This window comes from Spea bombifrons, chromosome 1, assembly GCF_027358695.1.
Source record: "Spea bombifrons isolate aSpeBom1 chromosome 1, aSpeBom1.2.pri, whole genome shotgun sequence".
Lineage (NCBI taxonomy): Eukaryota > Metazoa > Chordata > Amphibia > Anura > Pelobatidae > Spea > Spea bombifrons.
The window spans coordinates 131,587,105-131,603,057 of record NC_071087.1 but is presented as its reverse complement, the minus strand read 5'-3'; the positions used below and the strand labels follow the sequence as shown (position 1 = coordinate 131,603,057).

General features: G+C 33.8%; 1 protein-coding gene across 1 annotated transcript in view; it reads left to right on the top strand.

Annotated features, from left to right (window-relative positions):
- PRDM6 (PR/SET domain 6) overlaps positions 1 to 15,953 on the top strand; it is a 58,055-nt gene that overhangs the window by 25,228 nt on the left and 16,874 nt on the right. Inside the window, exons 3-4 of the mRNA XM_053473970.1 lie at positions 12,280 to 12,407; positions 14,986 to 15,110. Coding sequence (XP_053329945.1) covers positions 12,280 to 12,407; positions 14,986 to 15,110 — 253 coding nt within the window. The remainder of the gene's footprint in view (positions 1 to 12,279; positions 12,408 to 14,985; positions 15,111 to 15,953) is intronic.

Sequence of the window (15,953 nt, the reverse complement as noted above, 5' to 3'; positions counted from 1 at the left end):
TAGAAAACAATTCATATTCAGTGTGTTATTATAATGGTTCATTTATATATATCATCAGCATGACTTATAACATGACGTATAATAAATACGAAGCAATCAGACAGAAGGTGTGGAGAGTCATTGTCATTAGACCTTACAAACTAAAAGCTTAATATGCATAGATTTTAAGCATACAGAAAGTATAAAATTGTAGTCAAAGAGAATAAAGCAATACAACCCCCTCTACCCAAAGTAATTGAGGATGCATAATAGTCATTCGCTTTGTTCATACGGTATAATATATGAAAATATAAAAGCATACGTGCAAAAGCTATAGATTAATAAAATGTATTAAAATGATTAATACAGCTGGATGCTCAGTTTGGAGTCTGGGCCTCAGGAAGTCATTCCTCATAAATATTAAAAGTACAAAACTGAGATAATGTGCCAAACAATTGAATATTCCAGAACCCCAGTTAAAACGGCTAAATTTGAACCCTGCTGTTTTTCATTTCGCTGTAAAACTAAACACTATAAAATCGCCGTAGAACATTTGGCTGCCTCCCATTTACACTCCCGGTTGCCGTGAGACGATCTGTAATAATTTTAATTTTTAACAATATATGGGTTGGAGAACTTGGTATACTAAGGGCTAAAAAAAAAATACACACACAGGCTTTATTTTTACAAATAACGTACTCTGCCAAGTTATACTCCAGTGGTATGGTAACTATTTAAAAATATTTCGTTTTTTAATATCTGATATGTAAAATAAATGCGTTTTACAAACATTGATTCCGTCTAAGATGTCAGTAGGGCTCGATTAACTAAAAATATTTTTACTGGGTGATCGTGAGGTTAACGGGTGAGGACAGAGTCTGCGGGGCCTGTATATGTATGTTCTGCTTGATCACTGGGGTCAGGCCGTATATTATGAGAAGAAGTAAAGGTTAATTCCTTCTGTCACAGCATTAAATTATACTGCCTCCCTCCTTAAAATTATTGAATGATTGCCAGTGATCTGCTAACTTTGCCGTTTAATGCCAACTACACTGAATATACAAAGCCACCTAATAAAAGAACCCTGTTTCCTCAAGTTACCAAAAGTATGAAATCGGATTCATTTCTGGATTAATTTATCTCCCTAAATCAGATAGGAGTTCATTTGGGTCGTATTGTTTAGTACCACATTGATGTAGCACAGTATATCATTTATATTGTTATACTACGCCGCCTAAATTATGTTTCTTGGATGGATCCCATATTCCCTGCTGTTATGACATACTGCATGGGAAATATTATTAAAATGATACAATTCTGCCGTTGCCACACGGAAATTCTTTGTATGAAGTTACCACTTTCAGTTCTAAATAGGTTACTCATGTTAAAAAAATGGTGATTTTTTTTCATTTTGGAAGGTGCTGTTGAAGTATGCTAAGCAAATAGATATTAACTGATCTGTCAGTGTCAAAGGCAACCACCCATCAGTGCCCACCTTTTTGTCACATGGAAATAAAGTATTCATTGCAAAAAAAAATATGAATGGAGTAATATATAAACTGATTTAAATAACTATTTCTGGGAAGGGTTTGGCCAGCCAACACTACAAGGAATGGTGCTTCTGATGCCACTTTTAGTTGTAAAAACCAGTAGCATATTCTGGCCTTAGCTGACAATGTGTAGGGCATTAGGTCCATGGGCCATTTAGAAAGGAAATGACCGATCTCCCCAACTCCCATTAACACTATGGACTGAGTCGGCACACCCTCCACAGCTGGAGACATATCTGGGGGAGACTGTTAGGTTAGGCCTATGGCAGCAGCGAAGCTCAATATGTCACTGGGTGGACAGCGTTATATTTGGAAGAACCAGACTTAAGGATGTTTAGCTGAGAGAAACACATTTGATGTCTTCTTTAGGGAGATTACTTATAAGAGTAGTAAGACTATTGGACGTAGACTTGATTTGTTGTCAGTACAGCATAGTGAACTGAGCATTAACATTGTCTTAAAAGGAATTAACACAGTAATAGCTCAATATTGGTCATATCTCTAAAACTGATTGTTTACTTCCTTAGAACAAGCAGATTGCTATACTACTTTTTTTTTTTTTAAATGTGAAGAAAATAGTAAGAAATTAGATCCTCCTCAAGTACATTTGACCTATATAGCCCCCATTTTTGGTCATGGGGCTTTATTATCCAAGGGTAAATCATAAATAATAATATGTATGTTTGAACACAGTAGTTCAGTTGTATTTTACAGTGTGATATGTATTTATGCACATTTATGTTGATTATTGTAATCTTGAAATAAAGATAACTATGGCCAAATAGGTCATTCTTATTACACCTGCCCCTACATACACCTTTAACCATGACAAAAAAAAATAGCAAATAAGGATATTGGAATAATCTATTGAGCTCTAGTTGTCTAAAAATGGCATTTGGATACAATGAGGCAGGAGTATTCAGCAAGAAACATACAAGTAGAACTTTCTTGGAAGCAATGGATTGTAAACTTGCAAGAACATGGCCCTCTTCTTCTGTACCAGCATGTGTTAACGTGTTTTGGTTATTTTTTTTAATTTTAAATTAATTAAATAAGTCTTCCTTAAATATTTTCACGGTTTCCTATTGTGACAGCAATACAGAATCTGCTGGTGTTATATAAATAAATATGTAATGTTTGGTTAATGGGTCTCTCAGAGACAAAACAGATTCCAGCAAAATGCTTAAAATAAATAAATTTGACGTGTAACCGCTAATTTGCCATAAACTTCAAATACATGGCTCTGCTGCACATTTAAAGTTTCAGAACACAAAAGAATTTTCGTGACGGATTCCCCTTCATGCCAATTTGGCCCGTGAATCATATCTTGTTATCTCTACTGAAATTAAGTTTCAGCAATACTATCCAGAGCCATCCTTAGCTGTCAGGGCAGTCCATTCTGTGATTAACTGGACCTTGATATCTTGTAGATCAGATTAAAATACAACCTGTCAAATGTTTGTTTATACGCTGACAGAATGATATACATTAGGCAGGTCAATGGATCACTGTACTGTTATGGTGTTCCTGTCATTTTCGCTTGAAGAACATTAATATTCATCTTTTAAGAGGCATAATGGGATATAGAACGCTACACCCATACTTAACATGGCTTGTTCTTCCTGGTAAGACGGGCCACATTTTAATATATTAATCTAAAACGTTTTTTTTTCCTTTGTGTTTAACTCAGTTCATGTCACAAGGAAGCAATTTAACTCTCTGGGTAGTTAAAACATTATCCACCCATCTATCTTGAGAAAGTTAACTCCTCCATAGACAATAAACAAACATTTAGCCATAAATCTTGAGGAATGCTATTAGCACAATTGCTGAAATCTGCCTTTCATGAACACATAGCAGAACTTTGTAGAAGACATTTAGTGCTTCCGAAACGTCATGGATCTGGTGGAGGAATATGATTATTTTGGGGGTTAATTTTGTAATCCCATCTGTTGAACTGTGCAAAAGTATCGGCACATCTTCAATGCCAACCAATTTAAAACAAGAATTTTCAATTATTAATTTAATAATAATAATAATAATTAATTTTCTGTTTAAAAGACAAGTTATTTAAATATAAATAATATTTAACTCCACTTGTTTAATCATAATTGTAAAATGAACATAGATTTATCTTTGCAGTCTAACACAAAAAATAGATAACTAAAAGATACTACAAGTAGCACTATGGACTGAGTGCTATAGTAATAAGTAAATCCTTTTTGTAATTAGTTGTACAAATTAACAACCGTAATTTCATTCTCTATACAATGTTAAAAAAAACATTATACTGTATACATATGGTTTTAGAGAAAAATAGAAAGACCCTCATTCATTTGCTCATTTTATAAACATATATACAAATTAAAATGCAAAAAGACTATATAATTTAATTTTCTTTTTTCATATAATTTCCATTTAACAGCCGTACAATATCCATCATGACTTTATTAATTTAAGAACCTATGTAAATAGTACTGATATGAATAACTGAAAACATTATTTCTTTTTCTCATGTGAAGCTTTTATCCATTTTAAGATCATAGAAAGTTCAGCATGACATGGTGAAATATAATTATTTATTTAGAAATGTGATCTGAACATTGTGGTTATGCTTCTACAATACACTTGATGCCGGTACTAGATTTAAAACATATGTAGCAATATAAAAAATGTGCTTAAAGCGTCACTTTGATCTTAGTAATTTTTATACTGAAATTTTTTTTTTATTATTTTTAATTTTTTTTTCTGCATAAAACAAGAATTTACCAAAGAAAAGCAGAGTGTTTAAACAGCTGTGTTGGTGCAAGCAAAAAGTTATTTTTGGGGGTATAACGTGCAGTGGATTTGCATGAAAACACACAATACCTGATTTCAGTGTGTTATAGTATAAATGAAAGATGTGTGTTTCATGTACAGACCTATTTTACTATAGGCTCCAGGGTATTTCTTCTTACCAGTGACAGACTGGGAATTAAAATCGGCACTGGCATTTTGAGGCCGCTCGCAGCCGCTCCCTTATGAAAAATTACTGCATTTTTTTCTGAAGTAATACTGCAGTTTTACTGCAGTATTACTGCACATTTACTGCAATTTTTTTAATATTGCAAACCTACAGTTGTACTTCAAAGTACTGTAGCTTTATTGCATTTGTACTTCCGTACAAAAATAACTGCAGTACAACTGCAGTACAGTGAAGTACAAATTCAGTAAAACTGCAGTAAATGTGCAGTAATACTGCAGTAAAAGTGCAGTATTGAAGTTTTTTTCATGTCCAAAAAACTGCAGTATTACTTAAGAAAAACTGCAGTATTTTTTTTGTAAGGGCTTGCTTGGGGGATCTTTATAAATCACACCCCCTATGTTTCAGATCTAATGTTTGCAGAAATTTAGTGATGCTGACTCAAAAAAGATATTTGAGAATATATGGCTGAATATGGTTTGCCACCAGATTTTGTCCATTGTCACAATCCTGCTGAGAAAATATATTAAAGAGCACAACTCATTTAATCCTGTGCTTAAAAACACAGCTATCATTGGTCCTCTCAACAGAAGGCTTTATAAACGATTGAACATTTTTTTCAGGTCTTTACAATTTACGTGAGAACAAAAAAAAAAATACTGTAAGAATGAGAATATTTTTTTCCCGGATTTTGGATTGAGCTTTGAAATCTTCTCCATTTTTTTTTTTACTGGTGACATTACTAGCATGATTGCTGTGTAAAGAGTGTACATGTCACAGCCTGATGTTATTTATTTCCTCGGATTAAAGGATTTCTTTACACTTTAAAACCCTTTATCGTGAAGACGTCTGCCTTCTGTCTGGGTAGCTTTCTATATGTTCACCATTCACAAACGTCGGCAAACCTCTGATGAGGAGCAAACCTCTGATGAGGAGCATACATGTAAACTCTGAGGTCTGGCCCCAAGTCTGAAGAATTCACTGAGTAACAAAGTCACTTTGAAGCTGACTTACATGCTACCCTGATGTACTAATATTTGAACCTCCCAAACGGCACCTTCATCACTTGTATCACAGCCAATTGATGAGAGCAAGTGACAGTTTTCATAAGGATCTCTTGGCTCCCACCACTAGCAAGACACTAAAATCTTGAAAAATCTTAAAATTTCACTTCATTCTCAGGGTCAGCCAATTTGAAAACCCTCCAAAGTAAGTTTATGAGTTTTAATCCAGCAACAGCCAACTTTCTCTTTAAAATAAGCTCCCCGATTATACCCTTTTCACCATCTTCAAATATAGTTTTACATTATTTTATTGACAAGGAGCCTCCATACTGTCTAAGTTAATCTGGGTTGTATGCTAGAAACCAAAATATTACTTGTGTATGATCAGGTCTGGAAATTTCTCACTGTAATAACATTCTTTGTCTTTTGACCCTAATGACTTATTCCAAGTTTCGATATAGAATTCTCCCAGCTCCCACCATTCCATTGGGTGGTATTACAACTTTAATTTAGTACTTCAGAAGCAAACAATTTCAACATACCAGTTCATTTTTAACTACCATAGCTGATTTTACTCTCTGATCATGAGGAATGTTTTGACTGATACTCTTAAATATTGAAATTGTATGTCATCTGAAACTCTGTGTGCAAGAGGTCACTTTGCCAAAGCCTGAGTGTCTGAGAACGGTGCTTTCTTATACGGGTGATGGAAAAGAATGCAGTACACTTATGAAAACATAATAATTTAGAAAGTGGCATTCCATCAGAGATATAAAGCTGTAAGCTATAAGGAAAAGAAGTAAAACCACAGGAGACCATTACTTCAATAAAATAAACATTTTCTGCAACTTTTCTTGGTCTATGAAAGAACATTTGTTTTACAGTCATTCCTTGCTTTCTGATTATAGATTCATCTGAATGCACGCAAGAAATACTTACTCTGCCACTACCCATCAACGTTTCAAAACACACTTTGTCTGTTAACTGAACATATATTAGGGGGCAAATATTCACCTGAAGCTCCAGTTTGAGTCTCTGAATTGGTGTTGGCTAAAATGAATCCAATAGTCATTTGGTATAGCAAACTTTCCACAATTCACCAGCCAGCAATGTCAGGCAGATGCATTTTTCAATGAAGAATACTAATACTATAAGTAATTTCTAATACTAATAATATATGAATTGAAATAGACACTGTGAAGTAGAACTGACCAGTGACAGACCAAAGAAGTGGAGTTAACGATGGAATAGTCCCTTGTTGTAAAGGGTTAGAGAGATATTCTGTCCTCTGCATACTTTTCAGCCTCAGGTTGGTTCCTTTTTAGACTGTACAAGGCTATGCCACTCCACTTCTGGTCCACAAGCAATAATAGTTTGAAACCATAGATATTCAAACACTGCGCTCTTAGCCAATGGAGATGACTTGACCTACAATTCTGTCTTAACATTGGAGAGGGGGCTTGATCCATCAACCTCTGTGTTGCAAATCACCTACAAGGTGATGAAACAGAACTCTTATGTGTAAATGTCCTCTACTTCTCTTTGAGTAACATAAAGCAAAAAGAGAAGCATACATTAGTTAACCGCTTTAACCATTTCATCCTTCGACGATCAGTAGATGTTAGATTATTATTTATTATTTTATAAAGCGCCATCATAATTCGTAGCTTTGTACAATGGGTTATATAAAACAACCTACTATAACTTTCTAGAAAATAATAGTTCTAGAAACATCAAAATATATGTGTAACTGATAAAGGAGACATTTTAGTAAGATGGTATCTACTGTATAATAAGTATTCATAACAGAAATGTGGAGATTGAGTTATGAAAATAAAACTTTTAAATATTAGGTTTTATCTCCCATTACAGAACAGAATAGAAATCAGTTGAAAAAAAATGAATCATTAGATTCTGTAAAACCGGAAAAGCGCTTGGAAAAATTATGAAACAATGGCTATCTTTTACTGGCAGCATAAGCGGCTCATGACAGGAGTTTTTATTGCTCAAAAGCTCGCACTTAATAAATAAAAGCTGACAGAGATTTTTGTGATTATTTAAACTAACTGTTTATTCAGGCTCTCATGAGAAGCTTAACTAACTTTAAACAGAACTGGTCATGTAAAACAAACACTATTATTGTAAATAAGCTACATAGTTAAACTCATTTTAGCCAAACATATGGCCCCATGTATTTTTTTTTTCTTTTATGAATTAAATATTTATATTAAAAATCATATTACATATAGAGGATGTATTGTGGTCAATATTTATAAAGACACACGTAACCCTATGGAAGAAAATTAGAACACTATTCATGTATTTTTGAGAACCAATCAAATGTCTACAAGAATTTGCCAATATCCAGTATCAATATTTACTTAAATATTTGATTGCCTAATGGTTAAAAATATCATTTTTAAAAAATGAATGATGCTTCTGTCAACCATATAAAATGGAAGATGATGTTAAGGAAATATTGCTAATATTATAAAAATAGCTGTGTGATTAATTAGCAGGCATGTTTGTGTGTTACATTGCTGCTGTGTAGTCATAGCTATATTCTTAGTATTATGTGTATGTTGCTGCTGGGTGGAAGATAGCACAGATAGGTACACATCACAGTCTGGAGGATGACTCTACTCTAGTATCCTGAAAAATGGTAGCTATGTCACATTCAACAGCTGGATGAAGAAATATTTCACTTTAATTTGGAAGAATACATTTTTTTCCACAGCAGGGCATTCCCAAAAGAGCAGAACATCAAAGAGGGTTGGTCTCACTAGTCAAACATCATCTGGTTCTAGAAAGGAGCTGAATGAATGAACTGTAAGGACTTTTTTTCCCACTGGAGAGTTTTTTTTTTCAAGGAAAAAAGTAAATTGTTCTGTGTCTTGTTCTGATCACAGTCCTAATCCAGATAATAGAAAGCTAATGCCCTAATGTCTACATCTGTCAAACGGAGATCCCTGATTGACTGATGGTCCTACTTTGTACTGTGGACCTCCAACAAGTCAAAAGATAAGTGAGATACTGTAAGTGAGAGGAAAGTAGGATAATGTTTGGTGCAGTACACAGAAAACAATATTAGATGCTTTATTCCCATGACACTTACAAATATATCAAGCTAAAAAAAGACTTTTTTGTAACTAGAATATGAGCTGGTGATGAGTTTAAGCGAGATGAAATTTTACTTCTAATTATTAGAGAAGAAGAACTAAGTTGGTGCTGCACAATTCTTTATTTTAATTAGCACGGTTTAAGGAATAAAGACTAAAGGCACCTATGCAGGAATAATGGGCAGACAAGATGGGCTGAATGGTTCTTGTCTGGTGTCAAATTCTATGTTTCTGTGTATGCCTTTTCAAAGGAGACACTTGATGGAGCTGGCCTTTCTTATCATATAGTAAAGTTTAACCTCAACTCAATGTTTTGTGAATAATCTTTAATGTAATTGTTCCTCTTTCATCTTCCAAGGCATTGGACAAATATGTTCTAACTATAGGGCAAACATGAAATCCATTGTCAGTTGTTAAATGCTGGGAGTTCCTACTGTACTATGGGATTTATATGTCATAACATATTCTAGTGACTAACATATGCAATAACACTTATTAAGTTTAAGCAAAATTACAGAAAAGGGAGTCTTACAAATAATGTGTTTAACATTCATAAAGAAAATGTTTTGAATCTGCCCATAACTAAATGAATTTGATACAAGAATTTATTTTACAAGAAGCAGAACGCAGGATGATAATCCAGGAGAATGCCAAACTAAGACACTGGGTTTAAATATTTAACATTAAGATAGTCTTTTTATCATGTTACTGTGGTTTAGGAATTTAAACAATTGGCTTGCAAACTAATTTAGGAAATACTACGTAAGTCATAATGACACAGATTTAAGTATAATGATTTATGTATTTACATAAGTATTTAACGAGGAGTATATACATTATAAATATAACGTAATAATGTAATTTGAGTGGATTTAAATAACAAGCTGATACAAAGGTTCTGATAGAACCAGGAGATTGCAATATTCACAAACAATTTTTAAATGCAAAAATATACATATTTAAATGGTTTAAAAAAGGAGGTTTTTTAGATTTTAGTGCCAGTTTTTTTTTTATCATTCTAAGAGTTGAGTGAGGAGAAGAGAGAGAACCTCAGGATAGAAAATGTTTTAAACATGCGGCTTCTACTGTCTTTTTCCACTGATCTTTGCTAAAAAAGAAATACAACCTTACTTTTAAAGAAAATACTTGCAAGAAGGTGTGACTGTCTATTAAATGCTTACATTTTTCAGAAGCAAAAAAATAATTGTAAAAAAATAATTTCATTGTCTGATTGAAAAAAATATTCTTGGAAACACAGTGAGTATAAAAGGAAACTAAGTTTTTGTTAGTTTGTGAGTTTGTAATTATGAATTAAACCAGAAAAAAAAGGTTCCTAGGAGATTAAAGCTCATATAGTATACCTAATTTGTGAAGTAATTTTCATTAAATTAATATAAAAATGTTCTTTTTTTCTATTATTACACAGTAAAAAATAAATTATACATTCATAATTGCTGTGAAATGGATTTCAATGGCTATCCATATTTCTAATATTTAATTTAGATTATTTGTGCACATACATTTTTATAAATGAACCAATTTCCCCATTCACCTTATTTATAGTATTTTATTAACTTAAAAATAAGACAGTAAAACATTTTGAGTATAATTTTTACTTAAGATGAAAGTGTTTCCATAGAAGATAAGCAGCAAAATAACTACATATATATATATATTTTTTTTACTGTTTTAACAAAGCATGTCTAATTCAGAAGCTGAAGGTATTTTTAGTGTGACCCAAGATTACCCATATCAGGGATTAGCATATCTCTAAACTGGAACATCAAAAGAACAATATGTTTATTTACCAAGTGGTGTTTAACTGCTACACAAGAGATTTTCTCTGGTAAAACTCCTAAACTGCTTGTCAAATCAAAGACGTCAAGATAGCAAAACACTGTTATCTCACAACCTAATATTTGGTATTACAGCATAAGAATAGTTCTGGCATGGAATTTTACCAAAATCTTATTTTTTCCTCCATCCAGAGCACAAAATAATAGACACATGTTCCTTTTGGTAGACCTGATATGTTTGACGTTATAGTAGCATTTGTGTACTTCGACTGATGAATGGGTTTGTAATGTTTTTTATTTAGCTAAACACTTAAAGCAAAACATATGTAGCCGAATGCAGTAACGTGTACATATAATAATAAATCACAGAGACATCAACCATGTTCTATGTAGGAGGTAGGGTCTTAACCATAAAATGGAAACAAAAAGTGCCAAGCATATCCTTATTGTTTCTGATAAACAAATAACAGTCTTTCTTCACATGATTTAAGTCAAAATAATGTCTTAAATCTAATTTGAATCGGCATACACAAATTCTATGTTTTTACTTACACATCACATATGAAAAACAATGACAAAGACTCCAGCTATATTATGTCATATACAAGTAGCATTTTTGTGGCATTAATGCAAATATCTATATTTGGTTAAGTTGAAAAACAGAATATGTTTTGAGCATGGAACTCATCTTTTTTCCTTTTTTTTGTCATATTAAATTTCCATTTGCCCCTCCCCTTTATTTTAACTTTGGGGTACCAGCACCCAATATCACTGGGCAATTTCCACTGGCAATTTTTCGATCCTGCTGTGTGGGTGATTTTCCTCTCCTCACATTCCCTGGTTTCTTATTAAAATGAATGCTTCATGATGAACAGCTCAATTCTGTGGCTCGCTAATTCTAGCCCTTTGTGAATAGGAGGGCTCTTGCTGCATTCGTAGGGACACGCACCATCAGATAAAACAAACTGGCTATTTAAGGATACACTTCTGTATATTCCTCACTATAACCTGTACAATGTCTCACTGCGCTGATTTCAAACATTTCTTTTTGATGCAATAATCACCGCAACTTTCACATGCAACTTTCATTGATGTTTTACCCTAATTACAATGTGCCAATGTTCCTCCCAAAACATTAAGTTGCCTTCATACATGTTTTTGTTTAGTATTTAGGTTGAGCACATCAATGTAGCGTGATTAAATATATACAGCTGCTATATACCCACTTCCCTCCCATGGTCCTTAAAGGTCACATTCTAGCGAATCTCCCTAAAATACTGTATATAGTTTATGTCAAAATATAGTTTTCAGTGACGAACAACATTTTATAACATATAGGGTGGAATATTTCCACATGTCATTATAAGTTAATTATCTACCATGTAATATGTTTTGTCTGTTGAATGCATGTGCAATAGTGAGTCACTGACACAATATATATCAAATTAATATCACTATTTTATTAGCTGACCACATTGACTCGGTATGTTCTTTTTTTGGCAGCGTTGTGCCCTATAATCATCATTCCTATGTGCCATCTATTAAGTAACTGCCCATTAACTAAGAGTCTTTGGCAGTTGATAATTTTGGACAGTAAGCTGAAATGATTCCTTGGGAAGCATCACAAGATATAACGCTATATTATTATGTTTACAATAAGATCGGGCTGATTAGCAACACAATTCGAACACATTACAATGTATTTCACGGTCATGTCTACTAGACCTCAAGATTCAGCCGTAAAACAATGACACATCTTGGAGTGATGAACTCTTGCAAAAAATATAGCGAGGCATTTCACAGTGAAAACGATTGTTAATTGAGTATTTTTTTTTTTAAAACTAATTGACCTTCCAACCTGTTCTGCAGATATATGACCAAGATGGGACATTGCAGCATTTTATAGATGGAGGAGAACCCAGTAAGTCAAGCTGGATGAGGTACGTCCGATGTGCCAGACACTGCGGAGAACAGAATCTGACTGTTGTTCAGTACAGGTAATTTATTTATTTCTGATCACATCATTTTCTAATCACAGAGAGGGATAAAAGGTAGACAGCCCAAGCGAAATCACAGATTAATGACCCATATATGTAATTTAACATAAATGCGTGTTTCACACTGTACGCCAAGTAGAGTTCTTTTCTTCAAATGTAGGAAAGAGGGTGCCATACCAGCCATTTTATGTTGTGTGATATCACAGGAGTATGATGCCAGTATGCAGCCATTAAATAAGTAACCAAGCAATATTTCAAAGAAAAACACTGTTCTGATTGCAGAAAGACAGGTATGGTGAGGCAAAAATCTGAACAAAAAATTAGCATGACAGGACCATTGATACTTTATTTGGAAACAAGCTACCGCGAGTTACACGACACAAAAGTTCCCAGACAAATCATGATTCCGCAAAACAAAAAGCTTGCTGTATTAGGAAGAAAAACAATAAAAAAAATCTCTTCATCGTCTGATACAATGTTAATAACTAGTACAGTGTGGAGTGTTTCAGATCACAGAGCAGTGAACCAAGAACTTTAAATAAACTCAGTTCAATCACCAATGAGTTACTTCATGGAGTAACGAGAAGCAAATACTGAGGCTCGAGCTGATTTTTTTTTTCCGTATCGACCACGGATGTCCCTTTCACAAAAAGTCAGCTGGTTTGAATTCTCTGTGTTATGATTTCTAATATCTAAATGGAATTTTCTTCAAAGAGCTGTGTGATTGATTGACCCTCAGTTGAACGTTTTGTTTTTATTTTGAGGCTGACAATAATGTCCGTTGGCATGTGTTCCACTTCAACAGCGTTGGGACGCCATGAAACTATCTTTATGAGTCATCCAACCACAATACTAAATACATGTCAGCAAAGGAAATATTATCCGAAACGAGAAAAATCCCTTTGATGTACTTCAGCATGCAGAGCGTTGTGCGAGTTTTGGAAGCATTATCCGCTTGGAAGAAATGGTGTATGCTTACACTATTTTTTCGGCCTACTCCAACCCTCAGAGACCACCCATTGCTTAAAAACAGTTCTGCTCTTTCAGCAAACTGTGTCATTTGGTTTTTAGTACATTTGTTGCCATTCGGCCTTGTTTATATTAGAGAGAATCTAGCGAAAGATTAAATGTTTGCAATGGCAAAATACAAAGTACAACCAATTTTTCTCAATTTTTACAAGTTATTATTATTTATTTTTTTCATTTTATCTTTTCGGCTGGTCTTACATTTTTAAGGCATTGAGATGAGAGAATTGTCGTGATCATGTGAAGGAAAGATACTGGGGTAAAAAAAAAAAAATCTAAAAATCCCTTTTTTGTCAGAAATACATAAAAACCTATAGAAAAGAAACATTTTTTTGCTTAGCAAGCAGTGCCCTCATGAGAAAATATAGCGGTAAATGGAGACAATAGCAAGATAAATGAAAGTTTTGCAGCTGCTTGTAAAATATCGAGAATCTGCACTTTTCTATTGATCTTTATAATTCTGTTGCCACAAGCCACTTTGTGGTGACAAAATATGTTGACAAGTGCATATCTCACGGCAGTGAAAAATATGGTGAACGATTCCCTCTATGTCTGCAGTGCTACATTATAGACAAATGGCTCTGTTATGTTCAATTCTTTATGGAAAGATGAAAGTTAAGGGCTAACATCTATTTACACTTTTATCTGAAACTTCAGGCCAATACTTACAGAAGCGATTCTTCACCCAGAAAATTAGTCGAGGGACCACATATTTTTTGTACGTCTGCAATTTTTTCCAATTTTCACTGGCCTGTGTAAATAATGATGTTTTCATGCTTCCTGGACTTGATCATTGCAAAAAGTTATCTTACAGCCTGGTCAAGATTTCTTCAGTACACACAATTTCAAAGGTTACAAACAAAAATTCCACGTAATCCAAATATTTTTTTTTGACGCTATTTTATTTTGAACTCAAGAAATGATAAATTGTAATGGTTTTAACCCCTTAAGGACAATGGGTGGCCCCTAAACCCATTGAAAACAATGCATTTTGTCATTAATGGGTTAAATATGTATGGTTCCAAATAATGGAGCAGGGATCAATCTTTTTAGGATAGTACTCATACATTGCTAATGCAAGAATAAGACAAGAATAAGATGCTGATAGGAACGTGGCAGCAAAGCCACAGCTTGTGAAAGCAGTAAATTCATTAATTCAGTATACAGGTAATATGGCAGCAACAGGTTCGATCATTTTCTGGCCACATGCATCATGCTGTGCAAATCATTTTTCAGGGTATTCACCATTATAGTTCTGCTAATAGAAAACATTTAAAAAAAAAAAAAAAAAAATGAACGTAAACACATTTTTCAATGAATATTTCCAGATATGGATATATGAATTTACCATACATAGAATCACAGAACTAGGGTGTCCATTGCAATATAATTAATATATATCACACTGTATGACCCTACATGTTATATTTAAAGTCTTAAATTAGATGTATTCATTTATTTTACATAATGGACCTTCTGGGGTGATTGCTAATACAGTGACTATTACATATTGCTGAGGAACTTACTTGAAATCTTATTTTATTGTTAACAGGTCAAGTATCTTCTATAGAGCTTGTGTTGATATCCCCAGAGGCACGGAACTGCTGGTGTGGTACAATGACAGCTACACATCTTTCTTTGGGATTCCATTACAATGCATTGCCCAGGATGAAAACTGTAAGAATTCTAGCTTTTACATATTTAATGATGCTTCAACAAGTGTTCAAATCTGTGAATCCAAAAGGATTGTTACTTTTGTATTTTACACATTTTAAGCATATGCATTATTTTAACAATGGTCCTATAATATACAGGTATTGTGTATATTGAAACATGAGACAAATGAAGTTTGCACACATCTATGTATAATAATTAATAGCTATATGCAATTATTAAAACTTACTGTGGTTATTATATTTTTATCAAGAGCTACTTTAACTCATGAAACCTGAGATCTATGGCAAAATATGGCTCTTCCTCCCCCACCCTTATCATATTAGCCAGAACAAGGCCTGGACTGGCCATCAGGCAAATGTCTGGTGGACGGGTGACCAATGGCGCCTCCCATTTGCCTTTATTGCAGATCAGCAAAGTACTGGAGGGAAGTTTATTTCAAAGGTGAAGAAATGTTAGAACAAGAGGTGATAATCTAAAACTAGAGGATCAGAGGTTTTGATGTAATGTAAGGACATTTTACTTTACTGAGAGGGTGGTAAGTGGCCTTCTATCAGAAGTGGTAGAGACTAATACAGCAAGGGAATTTAAACATGCCTGGGATAGACATAACACTATCCTGAATCTAAGAAAAGATCAAGGGCTGACGAAGACACACTAATTACATCAGGAATAATGGGCAGACCACATGGACTGAATTATTCTTATCTGCCTTCAAATTCCTTCCTTCTTTTCTGTTCCTAGTGCGTGGCCACCAGCTTGATTCACGTAGTCACTTGCAAAAGTGTAAGAGCGTAGTGTCAGTCCAATCCTGGGCTGAATAAACCAGATACCACGAAAAAGAGT